This window comes from Panthera leo, chromosome A2 (assembly GCF_018350215.1).
Source record: "Panthera leo isolate Ple1 chromosome A2, P.leo_Ple1_pat1.1, whole genome shotgun sequence".
NCBI lineage: Eukaryota > Metazoa > Chordata > Mammalia > Carnivora > Felidae > Panthera > Panthera leo.
Window position 1 is genome coordinate 160561068 of NC_056680.1, and position 26550 is coordinate 160587617.

General features: G+C 54.2%; 1 protein-coding gene across 1 annotated transcript; it reads left to right on the forward strand.

Moving 5' to 3' along the window:
* The first annotated feature begins 211 nt into the window (after positions 1 to 211).
* ZNF282 (zinc finger protein 282) lies at positions 212 to 24851 on the forward strand. Its single transcript, XM_042926991.1, has 8 exons — positions 212 to 485; positions 2794 to 3213; positions 12123 to 12249; positions 12789 to 12908; positions 14733 to 14852; positions 16106 to 16219; positions 17692 to 17805; positions 23895 to 24851. The coding sequence occupies exons 1-8, from the start codon at positions 321 to 323 to the stop codon at positions 24659 to 24661; spliced, it is 1947 nt and encodes a 648-aa protein (XP_042782925.1). The 5' UTR covers positions 212 to 320; the 3' UTR covers positions 24662 to 24851.
* Positions 24852 to 26550: the final 1699 nt, after the last annotated feature.

The window sequence follows — 26550 nt, forward strand, 5'->3', positions numbered from 1 at the left end:
ACCCGGCATTGTTTGGGACTCTGGGGCCAGGCATCCCGCACGCAGGGATCCAACGAGCATATCCACCCAGGGCCACCTGGGGGGCGGCGGTGGGCGTGGCCCAGGCCCCGAAGTGGCCCCCGCCGGTCCCCGCGGGCGGGCAGGAGCTCGGAGGCCATTGGCTGGCGAGCTGGCGGCGCAGGGGCGGGGAGCGCCGCCGAAGGGGACTGTTTGCTCCTACGGGCTGTAGATGGAGCTGTCCGGCCCCGGCGAGGGGGAAGGCGCCTGGAAAACGTTCTTCTTCTCCCTGGCCGGCCCGAGCGGGGAACAGCACTCCCAGGATGCAGTTTGTGTCAACACGGCCGCAGCCTCAGCAGCTGGGCATCCAGGGCCTGGGGCTGGACAGCGGGAGCTGGAGCTGGGCCCAGGCTCTGCCCCCGGAGGAGGTCTGCCACCAGGAGCCGGCGCTGCGCGGGGAAATGGCCGAGGGAATGCCGCCCATGCAGGTGGGTGCAGCCCCCGCCCAGCGCCATGGCCGCGCCGCCTGGCCGTGGGGGCGGGGCGCGGGGCTGCGGGCGCCCGGGGGCCCTCGGCGTGCGGGCGCGGAATCGGAGGCCCCGGTGGGCCCGGGGCCCGGGCGGACTCGCGCGGCAGGCGGGGCGCGGCGGCTCCGAGCAGGCCCGGCCCCGAGTCCCGCGGCCGGCCCCGGCGCCCGAGCAGGCCCGGCCCGCGCGCGCCGCCGAGCAGCAGGCCCCGAGGCCGCGTGCACGGGGTGCGGGCGCCCGGAGGAGGCCCCGCGGGGAAGGGGGCCGAGACCTGGCGGAGCCGTGACCGCGGCTCACCTTCGCGCCCGGCGGCCGAGCGCTCGGCCCGCCGCACTCGTGCCCCGGCCCCGGGCGTGTGCGCACCTGCGTACCCCAACAGGTTTACACCGTAGCCACTTTGACAAAAAGATATTTTTGGATGTTGTATTGCCATCTTGCACCAAGTCTAACGAGTCATTCGCTTTTCCCTTGCACCGGGTGTGACGGAGGAGAGGGGCCGTCGAGAGGTGACTTTGCCTTCTTTTCAGCCGTTGGCAAACTTGGCTGCACGTTAGAGTCACCCGAGCAGCGTTTAAGACTCCTGACGCCCAACTTGGCCCCAACCCAGTGAAATCAGCGTCTCTAAGGTTGAGAGGAGACACCAGTCAGTTCTTTAAAGCTCCGTGAGGACCTCAGTGTGCAGAGGAGTTTGATAGCCAGTGCTTGGGAGCTGTGTACTGTGTAAAAGGCGAGGAGGTGCCCATGGAGACCTGGACGGGTCTCCCCCCCCCCCCCCCCCCCCCCCCCCCCCCGGAGAGTGTGGGAACCGACCCTGGGCGGATCCCCCAGAAGCCCCCTCTGTTCCTGGCCTGCTTCTCGACCGGGTTCTGACAAGTTAGCCGGGAGCTGCTCCGTTGTGTCGGATCATTTTTCAGCCTTAGGTCTCTAAACCTTCCAAAAGCAAATTGGGCCTGGGGACGCTCTGAGCTTCCGCTGTCGGCCCTTGTCTCCTCCTACGGGCCTGGAGGAGTCAAGCCTAAATCTGCTCAGATGGATGGCTTTGATGGAAACATCGCCTCTTTCTTCTGCAGGGCCTGGCATCCAGGGCCCTGTTCCCCTTTATCCCAGGTCACCGAGCGATTCCCTGGAAGCTGTGGGGTGTTCCTCTGTGACGGTCACAGCTGCTTAGAGTTAGGGCAGTTGGCATGCTTGTCCCTAGCCTGCCCGGGTCACCCCTAAGCAGCAAGCCACCACGTTGCCCAGCCTGAGGGCCTCTTCAGCAGCAACAGGGAGAAAAGAAAACGATACCTCCTCCCATCGCACATGTAAGGAGAATTGGCTATCATCCCTGCTGTTGTCCATTATTAAGCCCTGGTTGCTGCTATGGTATGGGGCTGGTTCCCAGGTCACCAATGAACTGTGACCACCCCCTCTTGGTCACAGGGTTTAGCTCCCAACTTGTACCCAGGAGGCCTCACCTTCTGGGGGCAGAGCTGCACCCTGGGGTGCCCCTCCTCCAGGAAGCAAGGACGGGACTGGGAAGTCTCCTCTTCCTCTTAGGCACGTCCTCTTCTCCCCTTGTCAGTGAATGTTTTCTGGTGAGCCTATTTTCATTTTAGAAAATATGAATAAGTAGTTGTATATGGAAAAAAGGCTGCCCTTCAGCTCACTCACTGGGGCTCTCTGGTGGCTCCTTGGGTCACAGCCCTGCTGGGTATGGTGGCACTTTGCTCAACTGTGTTTTTGTTCCCTGCCGCACCTAGAGCTGACCCATTTGGCGGTGAAACCGGGTGCCGTAGAATGACCACCACTTCTCCGTGCCTCAGTTCCATCATCTCGAAGGCGGAGATAATCGTTCTTGCCCCAACCTGCTTAGAGATGGCTGGGAAGATTAGGGTCAGATGACTTACAAGAAAATTCTTACTCTGAAACAGAAAGCACTAGGCAACTCCAGAGAGAGTTCATCACTAAGTCTAGCCCCTGAGGAAAGCGGCTGTTCTGTGAAAGCGATATGTGACATTGTAAGGGGGGGGGGGGGGGGTTGTCCACAGCCTTGACCTGCCAAGGGTCGAGGTAGGTGAACCAGTGACCATGGCAGGAAATGGGAAGGTTGGCTGGGCTGCTTGAGCTGTCACTGGGGACATTAACGAACACCGTGGCCTGGAGGGTGGGGGCATGGCGGAAGGGCGAGAATCTGAGGCATTTGATTCGTTGTTTCCTGTTGTCATGCCCCACTCCCCACTCACATGGGGTCTCATCCCAGACTGTCACTTTCTCGCTCCGCACACAGGCTCAAGAATGGGACATGGATGCCCGGCGACCGATGCCTTTTCAGTTCCCACCCTTCCCAGATAGGGCACCCGTCTTCCCTGACCGCATGATGAGAGAGCCCCAGCTGCCCACAGCAGAGATCTCGCTCTGGACCGTGGTGGCCGCCATTCAGGCCGTGGAGAGGAAGGTGGATGCCCAGGCCAGCCAGCTGCTAAATCTGGAGGGGCGGACGGGCACCGCCGAGAAGAAGCTGGCAGACTGCGAGAAGACGGCCGTGGAGTTCGGGAACCACATGGAGAGCAAGTGGGCCGTGCTGGGGACCCTGCTGCAGGAGTATGGGCTGCTGCAGAGGCGGCTGGAGAACATGGAGAACCTGCTGAGAAACAGGAACTTCTGGGTGCTGAGGCTGCCGCCAGGCAGCAAGGGGGAGGTCCCCAAGGTACGTAGCGGTCCTCGCGGGCAGAGATGGAAGCGAGGACCCGCACATGTGAACAACTCTTGATTCCAAATTGCCAGTCCTGCCCATGAAACTCTCTGGCTCCCCCATGTGGGATTTCGGTTTCTCTTAAAGCCTGCCTCCACTTAAACAACCTAGTCTTGAATTTTCTAGCTCCGTGAGGCTGCCCTCTACCCATTCCCCGCGGAATCCGTGTGCTGCTTTTCTCTGTTGGCCTTTCCCGTCACCTTTCCCAATACCGCCAAGGTACCTGGGTGTCTGCAGACTCCTGCAGCTCTTCATTGCTTGGGGTTTCCCCTTGGCACCTACAGACGACCATGAGTCATTGGTTATCTTTGGATGAACTTATCTGAGCGTGGCTGAGACACACCCCAAACCATGCTAACTGGAATTGCTAGGAAGTTGTGACCGTCCCCTCTGTGGGCCCCTCTTGCAGCTCAGAATTCATGCTCCATTTCCCCCTTCCATTTGCTCTCCCACTGTCCCTCTGGATCCTCAACATAGCACGGTTGATCGATGACCCAGCCTCTGGTCCACTGAGAAAATGGGAGTCCCCAAAAGAGATGCACGTGAAGCCACCACATTCATCCGATGCTGCCTCGGGCCTGCTGCCTTCCCTGTTCCTGCGGCCTTACTGGCCCACCCTTCACCGACCCCGGGGCTCACTCGGGCCTTCTCCCCCTTTCTCCTCTGGGTCGTCCACTCCTGCCTCTACTGGTTGCTCTAGACATCTTCGAACATTGCCTGTCTCTGTAACGAAACCGTCCCTAGACCCTGCCTCTCCCTCCAGCCCGTGCCTCATTTCTCTGCTCCTCATTAGAGCAGAATTCCTTAACCGAGTCATCAGTATTTGCTGTCTCCAGTTCCTTCTCTCCCTCCCCTTTTTCATCTTTTTATTATAGAAAATTCAAATATACACACAAGTAGATAGAATAGTGTGATGAACTGTCCTGTACCCGTCATCCAGTTTTGTTTTGTTTTTAATTTTTTTTTTAATGTTTATCCTTGAAAGAGGCGGGGGGGGGGGGGGGGATGGGGAACACAGCGTGAGTTGGGGAGGGTCAGAGAGAGAGGGAGACACAGAATCCAAAACAGGCTCCAAGCTCTGAGCTGTCAGCACAGAGCCCAGCACGGGGCTCGAACTCACGAGCCATGAGATCATGACCTGACCTGCGGTTGGACCCTTAACCAACTGAGCCACCCAGGTGCCCATCCTTTGTCCAGTTTCAATGGCTGTCAGCCCTTTGCCCATTTCCTCTAAATCCCTACCCACATCCCCTCCCATTTTATTTTGAAGCCAGTCTCAGATATCAGTCTTTTTTTTTTTTTTTTTTTTTTTTTGTAAATATTTCAGTGTATAGCTCTAAAAAGTAGAGTCTTTTTCTGAAATAATGTCTCAATATTGCTACCACCACAAAAGCCTCAGCCCACTCAGACATCCAGTCAGTGTTCACATTTTCTGGTCTTCCAAACATGTTATAATTTGTTTTCTATTAATTTGTTTGGATCAGAACTTAAGAAGGTGCTATTTTTTTTTTAAGTCTTTTAAAATCTGTCAGTTCCTCCTTCGTCTCTTTCATTTTTCCATGAAAAGTGTCTGTAGAGGGGCACCTGGGTGGCTCAGTTGGTTAAGCATCTGACTTCGGCTCAGGTCATGATCTTGTGGTTTGTGAGTTTGAGCCCCATGATCCCCTGTGCGCTGATAGCACAGAGCCTGCTTTGGGTCTTCTGCCTCCCTCTCTCTTTGTACCTCCCCAGCTCTCTCTCTCTCTCTCTCTCAAAATAAATAAACATTAAAAAAAAAGAAAAGAAAAGTGTCTGTAGAAGAAAGTAGGCCATGTGTCCTCCCAAGTTTCTGACTGTCTGGATTCTGCCTCTGCGTCCTCCATGGTCTCGTTGAACGTGTTCCTCTATTCTCAGTATCCCAGTACCTTGGTAATTGGATCATTCTCCCTGGAACCTCTGCCCACCAGGCTTTTGCTGTCACCTCTACATCCTGTTCATCTTGCCAAAGCCTTCATGATGTCCACAGTCAGTTCTGTCTTCGTCCTCTCTGCCCCGAAGGTGGCGATGCATACAGGGAAGCCACCCCCCTCCTTGAAACACCTTTTCACATGGCTCCCAAGTCACCTCTCTTGATTCTGCTCCTTTCTACTCGTGGCTCCTGCTCAGTCTTCTGCACTGGTTCACCTCCACTTCCCGACCTCTTCTGTTTGGAGAGGTCCGGAGCTGGGTGTTGACCTTTGACTCATTATCTACACTCCCTCCCTCATGATTTCATTTCGTCTTGGAGTTCTGAATGCAGCCTGTGTGCTGTCGGCTCCCGAATGCAGTCTCCCCCTCCCACACTCTTTCTCTGTCTCTTGCCCAGACTTCCTTCTTAAATGCTAGATTCACATGTCTACCTGCTAATCCAGTGGTATTCAATCAGTATCTTAGATTTAACGCGACCAAACTGAACTCCCATCTTCTGCCTGAAACCTGTTCTAACCGAATCATCCTCGTCTCCATGGAAGACGACTCTACCCTTCCAGGCGTTCAAGCCAAAAACCTTGGGGTCACGTTTGCTTCCTTTCTTTCTCAACCCTCCTTCCAATAGATTGGTAAATGCTGTCTGCCTGACTCTTCTTCAAAATACTGTCCATGGTCTAATCTCTGCTTTCCATCTCCACTGCTCCCACCATCATCTGGTGGGAACCTCTGTCGCCATGGTCTCCTGCCTGGTCTCCATCCTCGTCCCTCACCCTGTACAGTCTGTTCTCAGCAGAGCAGCCAGAGCGATCCTTCAAAAATATAAACCAGTTAGTGGCACCTGGGTGGCTGATTTAAGCCTCTGACTTTGGCTCAGGTCATGATCTCGAGGTCCGTGAGTTTGAGCCATGAGTAGGGCTCCGTGCTGACAGCTCAGAGCCTGGAGCCTGCTTCAGATTTTGTGTCTCCCTCTCTTTCTCTCTCTCTCTCTCTCTGCCCCTCTCTCAATTGCGCATGTTCTCTCTCTCTCTCTCAAAAATAGACATTTAAAAAAATTAAAAAAAAAAAATCAGTTACTTCTGCTTAAAACCCCCAAATGGCTTCCCCCTCATGCAACATAAAAGCCCCTGTTCCATCAGGAGCCCTCTCTCCAGCTGCACTTTTCTGACCTCCTCTCCCCTCCGCCCTTCCTGTCCACTCCTTCCCGGCCACGCAGTCTCACCTCAGGGACTTTCCTCCACTAGCAAGCTCCCTCCCTGAGTACCTACCTGGACCCCTCCCGTTGCTTCCATCCATCCAGGGGTCTGCCCTTCCATGCCCCTCCCCCCAAACAAGAAAACCACGCCCCCCCCCCCATCCCTACATGCTCTTTTCCCTGTCCCTGCTCTGTGCCATTGGGCACCGTAAGTATGTACTTCCTTTTTTTTTTTTTTTTTTTTTTGCCCCCTTGGATGGTTTTCTCTGACCGGAATGTCATTTCTGCATGGTTCACTGCTGTGTCTCCTTGCCTATAGCTGTACCTGACTTTAGTCAGTATTCCAAAAGTATTTGCCGAGTGAGTCTGTCCAGCTGGAGAGCTCCCACCTCCAAATAAGGGATTGGGTCTCCTCTGTCTCCATATCTGCTGAGGCAACCGAGGCAGTGACTTTGCCAGCAGAGTGGTGTGACGGCAATTTATTGCGGGCTCCTAGAACTGAGTGGTAAGAGTGGTTTGGTTCCTCTCTCGAATACCCCCTCCCGCTGCAGCCACAGATGCTCCTTCTCAGTGTGGTTTGGCACACTGCTTATCTGGCCCAACCGGCATCTCTTCACACACTGCCCTGTCCCCTTCTCCGTGCCGCATGCTTTAACCCGGCTCCGTGGCCTCCGGTGGCACCTTTGTGTGTTCTGTGCATTGGATCGGGCGTTAGGCATTCCAAGTTGACATATGCCCTCGCAGAACGATGGGATGGGTATGGGGTCTGGGATCAGAGGACTAGGGTGTGAATCTCGGCTTTTGCCACGTCCTGTCTTCCCACACCTGCTGAAGTCTGTTTTTGGTTGTCGCGGAGCCTCCTCAGTCCCTCTTTTGAAAGAAGTGAAGGAGAAGTAAATGATGCTGTAGGTAAATGCCCAGCTGGTCCTTCTGAGTTTCAGTATTCTCACGGGAAATGACAATGATGATACGTGTGTCGCATGAGTTGTGAGCATTCATTGATTTTGTTGATGGGACAACACTGTGTAGCTCGCTGTGTGTTAGTTACCTGTGGCTGTGTAACAGATCACTCCAAAACTTAGCGTATTTACCATCTTGTGCTTTCTGTGGGTTAGGAACTTAGGGAGTTCTGGCTGAGTGGTTCTGGCTCAGAGTCTCATGAAGTTATAATCCAGTGTATGGTCACCTGAAGGCTCGGCCGAGGCTGGAGACCCTGTCTCCGGTATGGCCCACTCACTTGGCTGATGGCAGGAGGCCTCAGTTCCCCACCATGTGGACCTCCCAACACGCCTGTTGTGCCCTCACGACATGGCAGCTGTCCCCCAAGACTGAGTGACCCCAGAGAGAGACCGGCGCGGAGCCGTAATGTCTTTTATGACCTGGGCTCAGAAATCGTACACATCGCTGCTTAATTTGTTTGTTAGAAGTGGGTCACTGAATCTTCTGCCCGCACTTAGGGGGAGGAGAATTGGGCTGTACTTTTGGAAGGGACGGTCAAAGAATTTGTGGGCCTGTTGTAAAACCCACGCCCGTAAAGCACCATGAGAAAGTTAATTAACGTTGCTAGTAATAGTTAGAATTCATCGTGTACTCTTGGCCATGCTAAATGCATCCGCTTTGTCAGATCCAAGGAAGGCTGTTGTCTCTCAGATCCTCTGTGCCTTTTGGGTTCTATTGTGTCTGTTAATTGGCCGACAGATAATTCATGGATGGTTTTTCTGTCTAGCCAGACTGTAGGCTCCCTGCAGTCTCCAGCCATGTCTCAGACTGTCTGCTGTATCCTGGCCCAGGGAAGTTTTTATGAAGGGATGTCTATTTCCGACCGCGAGAATATGATTCCAGAATTGTGACTCTTCATAGAAATGATGAAGTGAGGCCGAGGAGTCGGCCTGTTGGAAAAGAAAATGAACTTGGTTTTGGATACGTGTAGTTTGAGGTACCTAAAAGGTGACTGAATGGAGCCACTCAGAGGGCTGTGGAAATCTGAACTCTGAAGGCAACAAGGAAAGCTGAAGAGTGTCATGTGCAAAGAGGTAACCACTGAGGTGGTGCAGGGGATGAATTTGCTGAAGAAAAAGCAAAGGAACAGGGAAGGGGAAGGGTAGAGCCTTGGGGTTGGGGGAGGAAGAGGAAGCAGTAAGCTGTGGTGGGCAGGAGGAAGCAGAGTTGTGGAAACCAACAAGGAGAACATTCCAGAAAAGCGATCTTCCCTTTCAAAGAGGTCTGAAAGGGTGAGGGTTAACAAGAGGCCACTGATGACCATCCAGGGTGTGGTTTCAGAGTGTGAGGGGTTCATAGCCGGATTGTAAAGGGTTAAAGGAGGCATGGGTTGTGGAGAAGAAATGCCAAGTGTGTTTCAAGCGAAGAGGGAGGGTAGGGTCTCTTGATGCAGCAGAGTTGGGTTCATCTTAGGTTGGGTGACCCACAAGGGAGAGCCTGGGATGTCAGAGAGAAAAGATTGTTTGGGTTGAGTTTCCCGGGCAGGAGATGGAGGAGAAATGAGGGGCACGTTAGCAGGAGGGTTGGCTTGGTGAGACGGGCCAAGAAGGGGAGCTTGCCAGCAGCTACCTATGAGCAGAATCTGGGACCGATGGGGGTAGGGGAGGGTTGGGAGGAGGGAAGAGTTTGAAAGATGCCTCTCAGGGAGCACAGCAGATGTCAACAAGATCAACGAGAGGCTTCCAAAGCAGCCTTGGGACAAGTGGCACGAATGTATGGTGGGTGTCACCTGCAGAATTTTGTGACTTTTGTCTAGCAGCAGGAAATTCAAATGCGGAAAGTGGTCTGTGTCGGTTTTCCCAGGTTGGGGATTTGCCGAAGTCTGGTGGAAGATCCAGGAAATTAGGAATTCTGTTCTGTCTCTAAAGATGGGTGATGCGTGAGCTATCACTCAGCGGGTGGCATATAGGTGTGCAGGATGCCCGTAAGGTTATGAGCACCTGATGTGAGAGCAGACAATTCTGTCATTTTTTTTTTTAACATTTATTTATTTTTGAGACAGAGAGAGACAGAGCATGAACGGGAGAGGGTCAGAGAGAGGGAGACACAGAATCTGAAACAGGCTCCAGGCTCTGAGCTGTCAGCACAGAGCCTGACGCGGGGCTCGAACTCACGGACCGTGAGATCATGACCTGAGCCGAAGCCGGCCGCTCAACCGACTGAGCCACCCAGGTGCCCCTCTGTCGTTTTTTTTTAACGTTTATTTATTTATTTTGAGAGGGAGAGAGAGGGCATCATGTGTGAGAGTGGGAGAGGGGCAGAGAGAAAGAGGGAAAGAGAAAGAGAATCCCAGACAGGCTCTGCACTGTCAGCATGGAGCCTGACAAGGGGCGTGAACCCACGAACCGTGAGATTATGAGCGGAGCAGAAGACAGACACTTCACCAACTGAGGCACCCAGGTACCCCCAAGACATTTTTAATTTATATAAAGCCTCTGCCCACTCATTGAGCTGGGCACCAGCAGGTCTGGTGTTTTTGTTTTTGTTTTTGTTTTTTTGAGAGAGAGAGAGAGTGCATGAGTGGGGAAGGGGCACAGAGAGAGGGAGACACAGAATCTGAAGCAGGGTCCAGGATCTGAGCTGTCGGCACAGAACCCGACATGAGGCTTGAACTCATGAACTGCAAGATCATGACCGGAGACGAAGTTGGATGCTTAACCGACTGAGCCACCTAAGTCCTCTCTTTTTTTCTTTTTTTTTAATGAAGGTTTTTTTTTTTTTTTTTTTAAGTTTATTTATTTGAGAGAGAGAGAGAGAGAGAGAGAGAGAGACAGCACCAACGGGAGAGAGGCAGAGAGAGAGAATCCTAAGCAGGCTCTGTACTGTCGCTGCAGAGCATTATGTGGGGACTTCATCCCACGAGCTGTGAAATTGTGACCTGAGCCAAAACCAAGAGTCAGATGCTTAACTGACTGAGCCACCCAGGGGCCCCTAGACATTTCTTCTTCTTCTTTTTTTTTTTTTTTAATTTTTTTAGTGTTTATTTATTTTTGAGAGAGAGAGAGAGAGACAGAGCATGAGCAGGGAAGGGGCAGAGAGAGAGGGAGACACAGAATCTGAAGCAGGTTCTGGGCTCTGAGCTGTCAGCACAGAACCTGACTCAAGGCTTGAACTCGTGAACCACGAGATCATGACCTGAGCCAAAGTTGGACGCTTAACCGACTGAGCCACCTAGGTACCCTCTTTTTTTTTTAATGAAAGTTTTTTTTTTTTTTTTAAGTTTATTTATTTGAGACAGAGAGAGAGAGAGAGAGTGCGCGCACCAGCAGGGGAGAGGCAGAGAGAGAGAATCCCAAGCAGGCTCTGTACTGTTGCTGCAGAGCCTGATGTGAGGGTTGATCCCACGAACCGTGAAATTGTGACCTGAGCTGAAACCAAGAGTATGCTTAACTGACTGAGCCACTCAGGGGCCCCTAGATATTATTATTATTATTATTATTATTATTATTATTATTATTATTATTATTTCTTCTTCTTCTTCTTCTTCTTCTTCTTCTTCTTCTTCTTCTTCTTTTAAATTTTTTTACTGTTTATTTATTTTTGAGAGAGACAGAGACAGAGCATGAGCAAGGAAGGGGCAGAGAGAGAGGGAGACACAGAATCTGAAGCAAGCTCTGGGCTCTGAGCTGTCAGCACAGAGCCCGACGCAGGGCTTGAACTCACGAGCTGTGAGATCATGACCTGAGCCAAAGACTGAGCCACCCGGGTGCCCCTAGACATTTCTAATTCATGTAAAGGCACTGCCCACTCACCGAGCTGGACGCCAGTGGGCCAGGTGCCCCGAGGGCTGTCCTTATGTAATGTGTCCAGAGGTGCCGCAGGGGCTTGCCTTGGCCACACGTGTGTGCAGGTTCGGAGCCTGACCCACTCCAGTTAGGGCTGGGGAGAATGGAGGGTGGGAGGCCAGGGTGCGAGCGATGGCGACAAGGCCATGTGTCCCGGAGGGGAAGCTCAGATAATAAAGTCATGAAGCGAAACCATTTGGAAAGATTTGGTGCGAGGCTGGGCCATGCCGGTGAGCGTCTGAGGGGAGTAGAGACAAGGACCCTTGTCATACCGAAATAGGAGTCCTGGAGAACAGACTAGACTGGGTGGAATCACTATGGAGCCGCCCCGGCGATGGGTGAGCCAGGCTGCAGTGGACTTAGCTGCCCAGTACTGGCAACAGCCGTTCAACATAGTCAACACACAGTTACTGGCTCCAAAGCAGGTGCCTCCAGATGCTTGGGAATCTAGCGTCGAACCATCGAGATCAAGGTCCTGCAGCTTTAGTACACGCCCTTAGATTTACGTGTTTTGGTGACAAAAATGTAAGCGTGTACCTTGAGCTAACCTGACTGGAAATACAGGTTTGGGGACAGGGACCCCCCCCTCTGAGAACCTTCCACACCTCTGACACCTGGAGTGCCAAAAGCAGCATGTGGATTTCAGCTCTGCCTTCAGGTACCCAGTTTACCTGAAAGCGAACTTACAAAGGATATGGTTAAGTGTGTTAAAAAAAAAGGGGTGGGGCGATGGCATGTTGACCATCCCTGTTTTGGAAGCATAAGAAGATCGGGAGTAGAGTGGACTGTGCCCACTGAGGTGGACTGGGCTGGGATCTGGGGGGCAAGGAGCCGTGGAGATCGAAGGCCAGGCTCTGGGGTGAAAGGGTCCCCGTGGCCCCTGGAGGGGAGGCTGCGGGGACAAGCAAGCAGATGCCAGACTGTGACTCTTGTCGGCCCAGGTTCCGGTGACCTTTGTCGACATCGCTGTCTACTTCTCTGAGGATGAGTGGAAGAACTTGGACGAGTGGCAGAAGGAGCTTTACAACAACCTTGTCAAGGAGAACTACAAAACCCTGGTGTCCCTGGGTAAGAGCGCCCTCCCTCCTCTGGGGCAGGCAGCGTGTGCAGAGGGCAGTGAAACGCTTTCCAACCCACGTTCACACCACCCGGGCAAGGTGTTCGTGTTTATCCCTCAGGGAAATGCAAGAAACTCTGTGCTTATAATGCCCTAAAGATAGAATGATTCTAACAACACGATGGTTGAAAGCCCAGTTACGGGAACTGTCACTATAGCACTCAGCTCGGGGCTGCTTTGTTCTGGAATGTAGCCAAACCGCATCACTGGCACCTGACTACACGCCTCATCCCAATAGCCTTGGACGAGCCACGGTCTGTCTGCTGCTGGCTTTCAGAGTCCAGCTGTTTCTACACCAGAACCTGGGAATCCGTCCGCTGGTTCTCAAGGTTCCTCATAAGAGATTAGCTCGTATACGTGATGGCCACCGCCTCGAGGGGCCCTCTGGTGGGGAGGGCATTTGGGGTGAGGGAGACTTCTGCCAGCGCCCTTGATCGGGATCCGTTGGTCAACTTCGCTGTGTCCTTCCTTCCCCTCCAACTCATTCTAGACGCGGAGGGCGCAGTGCCCAAGCCGGATGCGCCATCCCAGGCGGAGCCCAGGGAAGAGCCTTGTGTGTGGGAGCAGCGTGACCCAGAAGAGCGAGAAATCCTAATGGATCCAGACACAGGTGATGGCAGCTGAAAAAAAGCCCCGGGCCAAGGTCAGGGCAGGAGAGAAGCCTCACCATCCTTGCTTGAGTTCAAGACGGGCTTCCCTTGAGTCGTTCTTGGGGCCGGTTCTGCCACCACCGAAATAATGGCAGTCACTTACAGGAAGAGGCTTCTGGGCCCAAGGAGCACCGAGCTTGTCTGTTGGGTCAGAGCCAGGCAGCTGTGGAGGCCCAGGTGAGCTGGGCAGAGAGAAGAGAGGAGCAGGCTCGCAGCCTCCCAGGCCTGACCTCCGCCTGCAGGGAGAGGCTGGAGACCTGGGAGCAGCCGGGCCTAGCCCCGGGGCAGATGGGGAGCCCGCATGGATACGGGGTTTTGCTGGGGCCTCACCACAGGCAGATTCACACTTCACGCCTTCCTCACTGCCTTCCTTACTCAAGAGGGGATGTGTGGTCCCCAGGAGATCTAGTTCCTGACATTACGAGTAGGGGAGGGGGCGCGGGGACAGAGGATCTGAAGCAGGCTCGACACTGATAGCACAGAGCCCAACTCGGGACTCGAACTCAGCCTTGAGACCGTGATCTGAGCTGAAGTCGGACGCTTAACCGACTGAGCCGCCCAGGTGCCCCTGAACTCTGTCCTTTTTAAGGAAGCTCCCTTAGAAGGTAACGACCCCTCCTTGCCAGTCTGTTCTCTTCATTGAGATGTAATTGATGTGCCATAAAGTCACTCTTTTATTTATGTATTTATTTATTTTAATTTTTTTTTTAAGTTTATTTATTTTTGAGAGAGAGAGAGAGAGAGAGACAGAGTGTGAGCAGGGGAGGGACAGAGAGAGACAGAGACACAGAATCCAAAGGAGGCTCCAGGCTCTGAGCTGGCAGTACAGAACCCGACGCAGGGCTCGAACTCACTAACTGCGAGATCATGACCTGAGCTGAAGTCGGACGCTCAACCGAGCCACCCAGGCGCCCCTAAAGTCACTCTTATAAAGTGTGTAATTCAGTGGTTCACAAAGCTGTGTGACCGTCACCATTGTCGAGTTCCAGAACATTATCCTCATGGGAGACCCTGGACCCATGAGCAGTCACTCCTACTTCCCCCGCCAAGCCCCCGGCCCCCAGCCACCGGCCACCACTGATCAAGTCTCTGTCTCTGGACAGTTCATCCGAGCGGCCCCTTCCCTGCCTTCCAGCGCTGCAGGCGTTCACGTTTCAGTCCGGTACATTAGCAGTCTCCCCGAGTTCTCATCCATCCCTGGGCGGGAGCTAGAGCCGTGATCGCTATGCCCACGTTGTGGGGGGAACGAGCAGGCTGAGAGCCAGAGAGGTCGGGTGACTCACCTGCTGGGCTGCGGGCAGTGTTGAACCCAGTCCCTCATCTAATCTGTCCCCCTCCACCCAAGCCGCCTGCTGCCGGGGCTGGTACATCACGCCATGAAACATCAGAAGGGCCTGGCGTGGGGGTGTGTGTGTGTGTGTGTGTATCTGGCCACCTCTTTCTGACTGGGGTGAAAAGTGAAAATCAGTGACTCCTACACGGAGGTCAAACTTCTGATCTGGTCCTGATTAGCCCCGAACCCGGCCTGGGCTGTTTCTGGAACTCTCTCCCGACCTTATTACACCTCATCTTGTGGCCAGGCCTACCCCTTTGTCCTGAATACTGATTGTTTCTCTGCTCCCAGGACCTTCTGCTTCTCGGGGTCCCCTGCAGTTGCCCACCAGGAACCCGAAGCCCCCGTGTCCTTCCCTCACAAGTGCCGTCAGCCATGCTCCTGACCCCAAGAACATCCGGGTGATGTTGTTCAGAAAGGACACCAAAATGACATGATTCCCTCTCCCCAGGAGCGGAGCCCCTGGTGCCTGCACAGGATTCGTCCTCTCAGGTAAAGCGGGAAGAAGCCCTATGTGTCCGGGGCCAGCGGGGCCTGGAGGAAAGAGCCATCCCCACGGAGTCCATTACTGGTGAGTGAGTCCAGGAGCTGCCCGAGCCAGGGAGGGAGAGGAAGGGCCTGGCATGGTCTGACGGCCCCCAGCATTGTCCATTGTGTGTGCCAGGCCAGAGGCCAGAGCTGGAAATGGAGGAGCTGGACCTCGGGTGGGCAGAGAGACAGGGTTTCCTGAAGGGGCACGAACATGGCTCCGGCAATCTGCCGCCCATCCGGGCTTAGCTTGTCCTGTTTCTTGTCTTTTTTGTATCAGTTTTCAACTATTTTAACTATTCCCGAGAACCCACAAGGTGAGTGTGGGTGTGTGTCCGGGTGTGGAGAGAGAGAGACAGACCGATTGATTTTAAGGACTTGGCTTCAATGATTGTGGAGGCTGCCGTGTCCAGTCTGCTGGCCAGATCCCCTCTTCTTTGGGGGTGCTCGGTCTTTTTCTATGAAAGCCTTCAGCTGTTGGCATGAGGCCCACCCACGTTGTGGAAGGCAGTCCGTTTGACTCAAGGGTTCCTGATTTAAATACCAATCTCTGAAAAAAAAAAAAATACATTTACAGAAATATCTAGAATGACGTCTGGCCAACTATGTGGGTTCCATGGCCTAGCTGTCACAAAATTACCCATCACAGGATCTCGTAACATACTATAGCTCATTACTTATCCAGAGGTTAGAGTTCCACAAACCTCAGCCCCCACTTAGTCAGAGCCTCACGCCCACAGGTAAGGGATCACATCATCTGAGTGGAGGAAAGCCCGTTCCCTTTCCATCAGGCACGCTCCCAGATGGCATCACAGTATTAGTATCTTCAAAGAGAGCTTTGAGAGATAAGAAGGCAAGAAAGAGTAAATGAGGTTGAGCAGACTGCAGAAGAGAGAGCATACGTCTTAGAAAAATCCCAATAAAATGGTGAATCTAAAAGGCTCATGGAAGGCCTCATTTTCCTGGAAAATCCCCTCGCGAGGAATACCTCTGGCCACGGTGGAGCTTTGTGCTCAAATGTGACTCTTACTCTAACGACTGAAGTTCCCGAAGCACAGAAAGACTCTCTCTCGAAGTCACCGGTAATGATGCTCCCCCCACGGTATCCACTCATCTGCTGCAAAAGCTCCATTAAATGGGGACAAGCTGACTTAAACCTTTAATTAATTAGTGTGATTCAATTATGCCTGAATTTTAGGGAAAAGAGATCGTTGCAGGAGATGAGAGATTTACTCAGAGCACAGACTTGCAGGCCCCCTCGTGTCCCCTGAGGCCTTTGTTGCTGTATCCCCACAGACTCACCAGCCTCCGCCCAGGACCTCTTGTCCCGGATTAAACAGGAGGAGCACCCGTGCGTATGGGATCAGCAGGATCTGGCAGAGAGAGATATTCCAACGGACCCCAATTCAGGTGAGCAAGATACCAGGATGAATGTCAAGGACACGGAGACTGTCTCTGAGTTTTGTAACTGCTGGGAAGTCAGTCTGATCACTTTTGGTTAAAGGCCAGTAAAAGGCTCAGGGGATAGAATACAGCGTGTCCCTCAGTTAGCAACTTCGTACAGATTTTGGAATCTAACCATTCGTAAAGTACAGAGGGCTTTTCTAAAAGAATCATTACATTGACAGTTTATTGCGTCAACGTAACTGACGCGACAGTTATTTCAGCAATGACAATTTTTGAGCAATAAATATAACCAGAAAGACTTTTAGAACTGGTGTATATTTCTGTGACAGAATGAAAGTAATTTACATTTTTTGGAATTTTTCATGAGTGCACGCTAGTTAAATCTCTTCTGAGAAACTTCTGGGTACGGTCCACGCATACAGAACAGTGAAGTTGCACCTGTCTGGGACGTGTGTGTGTGTGTGTGTGTGTGCGTGCGTGTGCGCACATGCGTGTATGTGTTTTCACGTGTGCTTGTAGAGCTGGAGAAGTCCCGTGTCCTCATATTTGGTAGCGATGACCCAGGGTCTCAACTGACGCCACACACCAGGAAGACAAGATCAGACATAAAAGCTAGCATTCCTGGGGCGCCTGGGTGGCTCAGTTGAGCATCTGACTTCGGCTCAGGTCATGATCTTACGGTTCGGAGTTCAAGCCCCGCATCGGGCTCTGTGCTGATAGCTCGGAGCCTGGAGCCTGCTTTGGATTCTGTGTCTCCTTCTCTCTGCCCCTCCCCTGCTTGTTCTCTCTGTCTCCCTCTCTCTCAAAAATAAAATAAACATTAGAAAAATTAAAAGAAAAAAAGCTAGCATTCCTTGTTTCAACTTTAGAACTTAAAAAATTTTTTTGTTTAATGTTTATTTATTTTTGAGAGAGAGAGACAGAGACAGAGAGAGGGAGCACAAAGAGGGGAACAGAGGATCCAAAGCAGGCTCCATGCCGATAGCAGAGAGCCCAATGTGGGTCTCAAACCCGGGAACCGCGAGATCATGACCTGAGCTGAAGTCAGACGCTTAACCAACTGAGCCACCCACGCGCCCCTGCCATTGCTGGTTCTTAAGTCCCATTACTCGTACCCCGGTCCCATGGGCCGTCAGACACCAGACCTCCCTCTGGCCTCTTGTGGACCCGCAGGCTGCTCTGGGGCTCCGTGGACAGATTGGAAGATGCAGGTTCTCATCTGGGTTCTGCAGCTGCACAGACTTTGGGCGAAGCCTCCTCCTCCGTGGCCAGCTCAATGTCTCGAGCACAAGCGAGATCCCATCCGTGAGGGCGCTTGGGAGGGTGAGGAGGCCAAGAAATGAGACAAAGATGCCCCACTGCCACGTGCCCTGTGAGCCGGGGCGGCGGGCCTTGCATGTGAGGGTTTTCTAACCCTTGATGGGCTGCTCAGTGGGAATGAACAGAATCTCAGGCTGCCTTCTTTCCGCGAACAGAGTCTCTGATCTCAGCACATGACATTCTGTCGTGGATCAAACAGGAGGAGCAGCCATACCCGTGGGGCCCACGTGACTCCATGGAAGGAGAGCTCGGATTAGACTCTGGCCCCAGTGAGTAACTCGTCCCCTGGGGCCCCTGGGTATGTCGTCCACAGGGATGGTTGCTTGCCTCGGTCTACCCCCTGACAGGGTGATGTTCTGTATCAAAGCACTGTCTCCTTTCCTCTTGGAAGACGGCAGGCATGTTTGTGTCCTTGTGCTGTCGTCTTCTTTTTTTTTAATGTTTATTTTTGAGAGAGAGACACACACACACAGAGCACGAGTGGGGGAGGAGCAGAGAGAAGGAGACAGAATCCACAGCAGGCTCCAGGCTCTGAAGTGTCAGCACAGAGCCCAACGTGGGGCTCGAACCCACAAACTGTGAGATCGTGACCTGAGCCGAAGCCGGCCGCTCAACCCACTGAGCGCCCCTCCTAGTGCTGTCTTAACAAGGCACCACAAACGGGGTGGCTTAGAACAACAGAAAGGTATTGTCTCTCCGTTCCGGAGGCCAGAAGTCTGAAATCAAGGGGTCGGCAGGGTCATGCCCTTTCTGAAAACCTCCTAGCTTCTGGTGTTTGTGGCAGCGTTTAGCATTCCTTGGGCTTGCAGATGCATGGCTCCACCTCTGCCTTTACCCTCGCGTGGTGTTCTCCCTGCGTGTCGGTGTCTTCTCCTAGCCGTCTTCCTTTAAAGACATAAGTCAGACGGCGTCAGGGCCCACGCTACTCCAGTATGACCTCATCTTAACTAATTACGTCTGGAAAGAGGCTGTTTCCAAATAAGGTCACTTTCTGCAGTACCTGGGGTTTGGATTTCCACATCTTTTTGGGGGGCTGTAGTTCAGCTCGTAACAGCAAAGAAAGGAGAGGGGGCTGGGAGAGAGCCGAGCCACTGGCGCCTGAGCAGGAGTTGATGACACCAGGTGGCTCACGTAATTAGAAGACGCTGGCCGTAGTCCCAAGCCAGCCCTGAGCTGACCTCCCAAAGTAGCTGGTAAAGATACTAAAGCTCCAACAGGCAGAGGGAATTTTTTTTTCCCCCAGTAGGTAAGGGACCAAACGTCTCACATGACTTGGGTCTCCTGGGTCTTTTCTGAAGTTTCACTTATTGGCCAGTGACCTTAGGCATATGTTCGCGGATCATTTAACACCCTTAGCGTCTGGCTGGCGTTCCTTGCCAGACTTAGCACTATGTCCTTGCCCTCGAGATGGCTGACTTAGTGTCTTCTGGTCAGTATGCTCCCTGTCCATACTCCTGAAACCCTCCAAGAGCCTAGAATCCAGGGAAGAGCTGAGCACATAGATTATTTCCGATCGGGAAGGCCATTTAAAACCCAGGCAAGTGGATCCCGCTCTCCGTGAGACCAGTTGAGTCCAGTCTGGAAGAGTTGGCGGGGGCTGGAGGACTGGTCAGGGAGCCGGAGAGGAGCCGCGTGTGCCCTTGTTGAAAATAGAATTTAAAGTGGTCCTCTTCCGACCTGCTGCTGGGCTGGGGTGAGACCGGGCAAGCCAGGGGACTGACTGAGGCCGGGAAGAAGCGACCGCAGTTTTCCACTTCCTTCTTGATGGTGCTCAGGCCGTTTCTGGCCTCGAAGACGTAGGTGCTAGTTCATTAAAGCCCGTGCCAGGAATTCTGCCCAAGCCTTTGTCCCTCAGCACGACCGCTTGATTTCTCCAAGTTGCCTGGGGGTACGTGGGCCTGGGGGAGCCTTTTCCTGGAGACCTTGTGTGGCCGTGGGAATGATCGAGGGGAGTCTAGACAGAGACTGCAAAGCTTTGCAAGTGAGCAGACCATTTTACCTACTCGGTTTGGATATTCTGAGTCACAGAACGATTTGCCTCGTGCTGTTTTCTCTCTGGGAGGCCTTCGAACCTTGGCATTTGGGAGGCAATGCCCAGTGTTTGGGAGACAGGAGTGTCGGGAAATGCTCCCACCGGCCTAGTCACCAGAGCCTCTTATCAGAGCTTCCTGACTTTCTCCCGAAGGGGGGGGCCCGCCTTCCACTTGTTCGTCTTGAAATTAGTATCTCACCTGTGGTATCTCTGAGGTTTAAAGAGTGCACGTCCTCTCTCAAGGACAACAGGATGGACTTTTGGTGAGACGTGGGATCACGTCTTCTGGAGAGGGTTTGGGACTGGAGAGGGTAGTGGAATTAGAGTAAAACACAGAACCCTAGGATGCCCGTCTCTGCCAGCCTCCTTCCCCCTGCCCCGGGGTGTGCAAGAAAGACCTGGTGTCCTATTTGACCCAAAGTCAGACTTCAGCCTGATTGGACACTACGCTGTAGTAAAAGGGATTCCTCAATTACATCTGATAGCTAGTGTAAGACAGGAAGAAAAATCTAACTCAGCCAAAGGGAAGGGAATGTGCGTGAGGCTCCATCGAAGCAGGAAGTCTGAGGAGGACTTTGGAGTCCCGTGGCTACCAGATGCTTCTGGAGCGAGTGGGGTCAGGAGCCTAGAGCCAGACTCCCCTACGCAGATGCCAACACCTACAAAATGCGATTTGAAGGCCCACTCCTGAAATTCCCACGTTGTTCGCTGCCTTGGGTTAAAGTTCTGGTCCCCGCCTTTTTCAGTTTCTGTTATTTGAGAAAGATTTCCTCAGTGCCTACTCTGTGCTATGCAGTATTACAAGTACTTAGGAACAGCAGGGAAAAAGAGCCTGGGTCGCTCCTTATGTGGGAAGGTGATGGGGGACAAGCAAGTTCATGAGCACACCAGATAAAGTCAGGGGCAGTCTGGGCTCTGAGGTGATGACTCAGGGGGAAAGCAGGCAGGTGGGGTGGAGGCCGGGGGGTTAAGTCAGGAAAGGCCTCCCTGGGGAAGAAACAGGTTAGTGACATGATCTGGTTTCCTTTTTTTTTTTTTTAATGTTCATTTATTTTTATTTATTTTTGAGAGAGAGAGAAGGAGAGGGGCGGGGGGGGGGGGGGACAGAGAGAATCCCTGGCAGGCTCCATGGGGTCAGCATAGAACCCGATGCGGGGCTCGAACTCACAAACCGTGAAATCAGGACCTGAACCAAAATTCCGTTTCCTGGAATGGTGAGTCCTGGGACAGAGCCGGTTCACTGTGTAAATCAAGTGCTCTACTTTGGGCCTGTGAGATCTGAGATGGCATCCAAGTAGGCAGATGAACACAGGAGTCTGAAGTTCAAGAGAGAACTCGGGGTTAGATTCACCTGGGGTTGTAGGTGGCAATGACTTCTGACAGCAACTCCCTGGAATTAGACCAGACTTCCCAGGTGAAGTACCCTCCTCCACGAGACTGCTCTGACTTCAGACACCAGCTGCAAATTTGAGGGTCCCCAACCCACTCACTTGTGACCATCTGGGTACAAATCCAGGGGTTCCCATTAGCCCCTGGGGTTCAGTTCACTAGAACAACTCACAGAACTCAGGAAGGCATCTACACTCATAGTTAGTTTTATTAGAGCGAAAGGAGAGATCCACAGGACCAGTTCTGGAAGGGTCCTAAACATTGAAGCTTATGTTGTCTGCTCCCTGTGGGATCAGGAGTGTCACCGTCCCAGCACAGTGATGTGTGACAATACACAGTATGTATTGCCTATTAGAGAAGCTCACTGAAGCTTCTGTGTCTAGAATTTTTACTGGAGTTTCTTTGCATACTTCTGATTGATTGAACCACTGGAGGTGAGGTTGAGGTCGTTCTCCAGCCTGTCCCTCTCTCCAGTCGTGGGGAGGGTCTTACAGGCATAGGCAGCCCAGATCCTGAGTCATCAGTTTTTGGCTTCCACTATCTAGGCACTCACCACGAATTGCCTCATTAGCATAACACCAGAGCCTACCTGGAATAAGAAAGACACTCCTTTCACCCTGGAAATTCCAAGGATTTAGAGGCTACCTCCTAGGGACCAGGGACAAAGGCCTGCTAAATTATTACACATAGGTTATTTTAAGGCTGGGGACTCTAAGAGATCTAGGGAGAGCGTAGACAAAGAATTAAAGAGCCATGAGGTGTGAACCTGGAGGAAATCCAGAGGCTAAGAGAAGAGACTCTCAAGGGAGGGAGGGTTAACTACAAACACAACGAGGGCCTGAATATGCAGGACTGCGAAGAGGCCATTGGGTTGGGCAACTTGGAGGTTGTTGATGACCTTGAAAAAGTTGTTTCAGCGGGGAGAGTTTGAAAGAGATCAGTAAAAGCAAGGGTAGATAACTCTTGAAGAACATTGGTATGAAAAGGACCAAAGATGAGGCGAGATGGGGTAGCGGAGCCTGGGAGCACATGGGGTCCGGGGAGAGTGTTCTCTTAAATTGGGAGATACTGGACCACCGTACCTGGTAGGCTGTTCTCCACTGCTTTAGACCCCTGATCGAAACTGCCCTCAACAATGAAGACATTTATTCCACTGCATAACTAAGAGGCAGTTGAGGTTCAGCCTCAAGTTGATTCAAGGATGAAGCTACATTATCCGGGACCCGGGTTCTTTCCAGCTCTTTGTTCAGCCTCCTTGGAATGGCTGGAGCAAGGTGGGCACAGCTCTTGCAAAGCAGTCACATCCAGACCAGAGGGAAAGGAAAGGCCGTCTCTTTTCCTACACTCGAAGGAGTGAGGAAGCACCCAGAAGCCTCCTACTCACGTGTCATCGGCCAGAACGAGGTCACATGCCTAAGTCTGAATCCATTACTGGCCAGTGAGGGCGGGAACAACAGTCCTCAGGCTGGCGGCTGGAAGAGGTGGGATGTACGCCCCATAAATCAGGGCACGCTGAGAAGTAGAGTAGGGTGCCAGGCCGGGTGGGGGCCCCTTTTGAGATCTGTGCAGTTTTTGCCAGCCGTCTTCAGCTGCTCAAGCATGGTTGCTGTGTTGGGGTTCCCCAGGCAAGCAGAGCAGAGGCATAAAGGGTGTTTCGTGGCCCAGTGACCCCGGTGCTGACCACGGGAACTGGGCTGGGTCAGCAAGGGAGGGCAGAGGGGAGCGGGTGAATGATGGGAAGGTGAGAGCAGTGGATTGACACGCACACCGAGTTGGAAGAATTATCAGAGTAGAAATTAGGACTGTTTCAAGTTGGGTTTCCTGGGAAACAGGCCCTGAAATGGAGGCTTATGTGCATGTGGTTCCTTGGGGTCCCCTTGGGAATGAAGGGGTGAGAGAAGCAGGTTGGGTGGAGGGAGAAACAAGGCCCATGGTGCAGCTGCGATGGAGGCCACAGCCCACGATCAGTCCTACAGGATTGAAGGCCTGGCACCCTGGATCGAGGCCGGGAGAGTTACTGTGGCTTTTGCCCCTGGCCAGTGTCCTATGGAGTTGGCTCTCTACCTCGTCAGTTTTTTGGGGTTTTTTTAAGTTTATTTATTTATTTTTGAGAGAGAGAGAGAATGCTTGGAGGAGGGGCAGAGAGAGAGGGAGACAGAGAATCCCAAGCAGGCTCCACACTATCAGCGTAGAGCCGGATGCGGGGCTTGAACTCACGAACCACGAGATCATGACCTGAGCCAAAATCGAGAGTTGGAGGCTTAACTGACTGAACCCCCACGCCCCCCCACCCCCCGTTGTCTGGTCAGTTTTGATGGGGATAGAGACGGCAGGCTGGGCCCAGTGGTCCGGGCACTGTGCTGCTGTTCAAGTCTGAAGGCCAGTGGCTTGAAAGAAACATGACTGAAAATGGCCGTGTGGTTCTGGTCCCCACTCCCTGCATTCCATTTCTGTAGGCCCCCCAGACAGGCTTTCGCCTTGGATAAGTTCTGGTAAATTCTTTCCCTCTGGTCCAGAGATTCTCCTTAGATAAATTAGCATCAAACATCAGAATGCGGTTTTCTTATTTCCTGGCAATTCGGCCTTCCAACGTGACTTCCGCATAGCCCAGCCCCCACCCCCACCCCCCATCCCTGCCCCTGCTTTCTGCAGGTGTTTCCTCTCCTAACTGAGTGCCACCTGCCGGACCTGCTTCTGGTGCTCTCTGGCCAGCGGGTGGCTTTGGGCATGTCAGAGGGTCAAGGAGCCCCGGAACCATAGGGAACATGCCCCCTGCCCTTGCTCAGTCCCCTCATTTTTTCGGAGAAGCTGAGGCCCAGATAGCTGCAGAGGAAATCCGTTAAGGGCCTGGGCCCCTCTCAGGGAGGGTGTGCGGGGGGGCGGACCCCGGACAGAGCGCCATCAGCATGTCACTTCTCCGTGTGTCCTCCTCTGCAGGTGACAGCCTGCTGCTGGTGAAGAACCCGCCCCCCGCCCCGCAGCAGCCGCAGCAGCCGCAGCCGCAGCCGGCTCCGCCGAGCCTGGCGGTGCTCCCGGCGGCCGAGACGGCGGCGGGCGGCGGGCCCCCGGACGACGGCTTCCCCGCGCTGGCCGGGGAGCGGGGCGCGGGCGGGGCGCAGGGGGGCGGCGGGGGCGCGGGCGGGGGGCCCGGAGGCGGCGGCGGCGGCGGCGGCTGCGGCAGCTGCTGCCCGGGCGGGCTGCGGCGGAGCCTGCTCCTGCACGGCGCGCGCAGCAAGCCCTACTCGTGCCCCGAGTGCGGCAAGAGTTTCGGGGTGCGCAAGAGCCTCATCATCCACCACCGCAGCCACACCAAGGAGCGGCCGTACGAGTGCGCCGAGTGCGAGAAGAGCTTCAACTGCCACTCGGGCCTCATCCGCCACCAGATGACGCACCGCGGCGAGCGGCCCTACAAGTGCTCCGAGTGCGAGAAGACCTACAGCCGCAAGGAGCACCTGCAGAACCACCAGCGGCTGCACACGGGCGAGCGGCCGTTCCAGTGCGCGCTCTGCGGCAAGAGCTTCATCCGCAAGCAGAACCTGCTAAAGCACCAGCGCATCCACACGGGCGAGCGGCCCTACACGTGCGGCGAGTGCGGCAAGAGCTTCCGCTACAAGGAGTCGCTCAAGGACCACCTGCGCGTGCACAGTGGCGGCCCCGGGCTCGGCGCCCCTCGGCCTCTCCAGGCGCCACCAGAGCACGACTAGGGCTGGGCTGGGGGAGGGGAGGGCCCGGCGGCAGGAGCAGGGGGTGGGGAGCGGCCCCGGGCTGGGGGCGCGTCCGGAACACCCCCCCCCCCCAACCCGATCCTGCCCGTGGTTCGTGGTTCTCCGCGCGCCTTCCCTCCCTCCACCTGCCGCCCGCTGGAAATTGGGAAGAGGAATTGCACTCCAGACAGGGTCCTCGGGGGGCGGGGGGGGGGGGGGAAGGGGGGCTTTGGCAGGGGCCCCTAGACCTGTCCGGCCTGAACGGACGGCCAGCTCATCTCATAGGGTGGACCAAGGGGCCAGCTGAGCGTCTTCCCCAAGGGAAGGTGCCAGAGGGACAGTGAAGAGGCGACAGCCTTCGGGCACTCCCCTCAGACACCTGGCGCGCCCCATTGGCCGCGGGGGTCACAGACTGTGATCAGGGGAAGCAACTAGGGAGTCCCAGAAGCCTTCTGAGCGAAAGAAATGAGGTCCTAAGGTTAAGAGATGCCGAGTAGGTTAGCCAAAGTGTGTCGGTGAAATGAGGGATGGGCTAAGGGGTAACGTGTCTTATGACAGCACTGCCTCGCGTTCCAATAGCGCTTTGTACTTTTTTAAACGTGTTTTCTATCCGTCAGCCGTTTTTACCCTTAGCCTGTCCCTCTGAGGTGGATGGGGTGTAGGATCGTCCCCACTTGGCAACTGAGAGAAGAGAGACCCCAGATGGATGGCTTACCCAGGATCCCGCAAGAAGAGTGGCAGGGCTCCTGGGCCCCAGAGCAGTGTCCCCCACCACACACACTGCCTACCTCCCGCGTCTGAGAGACTATTCTGGCCTGGCCTCTTTCGGTCTCTCTCCTGCCTCCTTCCCCTGACCCACCAGAAATCAGAAGCAGCGGGGGGCCCAGTCCCCGGGTTACCCCGAGGCGGGGAACCAAGCAGCTCCGCGATGCCCTGGCTGGTGCCTCCCAGAAAGGCTCTTCCTGCCAGGGCAGTAGGTCCCCTGCCCCCAGCCTGTTCTTCCCACCTCCGGTCCTTCAATCCGGTGCGTCTTTTTACTGAACAGTAGTGACCCGGCCCTCCAGAGGCAGCCGGTGCCCTGGGTCAGACCTCACTTTGTTGATTTATTCCAGTTGATTTATTCCCAGGGCGAAGGGGTGAGGGAGAGGCTGTGGCCGCAGGAGCAGCGATCAAGGAAGTGAGTCTCTTCCCGGGAGGGCCGGGCAAGCGGGTGCTAGAGTCTGAGAGCCTCGGTCTCCTGCCCTGAGCCTCCCAACCGGTGCTATCTGTTATCTGACCATGCTCGTGGACAGCATACCCTACTCTGCCCCAGACCCTGCAGGCGCCTCGGGAGGCGCCCAAAGGACTCCCTTCGGTTGGTGCATCTGCTCCGTGGTCCTGAGGGGCCACGGTCTCCATTTCTGCATCCTGCATGACCAGGCACTGGGATGGGGTGGCGCGCCCCAAGACCCTTGTTTGCGTCAAGAATGACTTGTTCTGCCCCTCCCGTCGCTCCTGCTTCTGTCCCAGTCGGGGCAGCCCAGCCGGCACCAGTTTGCGAGTGTCCTGCTTCCACCCTCCCCTCATCTGCGCTGCGCTGCTTTGCTCAGACCCCTTTCCGCCAGGCAAGGGGAGTTCTTGAAATTAAATAAAAGGTGTCCAGATTGCAGACTGCATTTTCACAAGGCCAGAGGGCTCTGCAGCATGGCTTCCTACGGTAAAGCCTCGAGGAACCGGAGCCTGACTGCGATTTTCTTTTTTTCCTTCCTTCTGCTTTCTGAAGAAGGCAAATCTTAAGAAGAGGAGTTGAGATGAGAAGTTAAACAGATTCCGTGGAGTTTTGGTAGAGCAGAAGGGAACCTTCTAGTCCAGTGTTTTCCTTTTGGGAGGAGGCAGTATTCTGCTTGTAA

What these genes read in the sequence shown, in the direction of transcription:
- ZNF282 (XM_042926991.1), top strand. Translation starts at nt 321, where the DNA reads ATGCAGTTTGTGTCAACACGGCCGCAGCCTCAGCAGCTGGGCATCCAG. An exon ending in TCCAACGGACCCCAATTCAG is followed by an intron (nt 16,220 to 17,691) that starts GTGAGCAAGATA and finishes TTCCGCGAACAG; the next exon opens with AGTCTCTGATCTCAGCACAT. An exon ending in CGGATTAGACTCTGGCCCCA is followed by an intron (nt 17,806 to 23,894) that starts GTGAGTAACTCG and finishes CCTCCTCTGCAG; the next exon opens with GTGACAGCCTGCTGCTGGTG.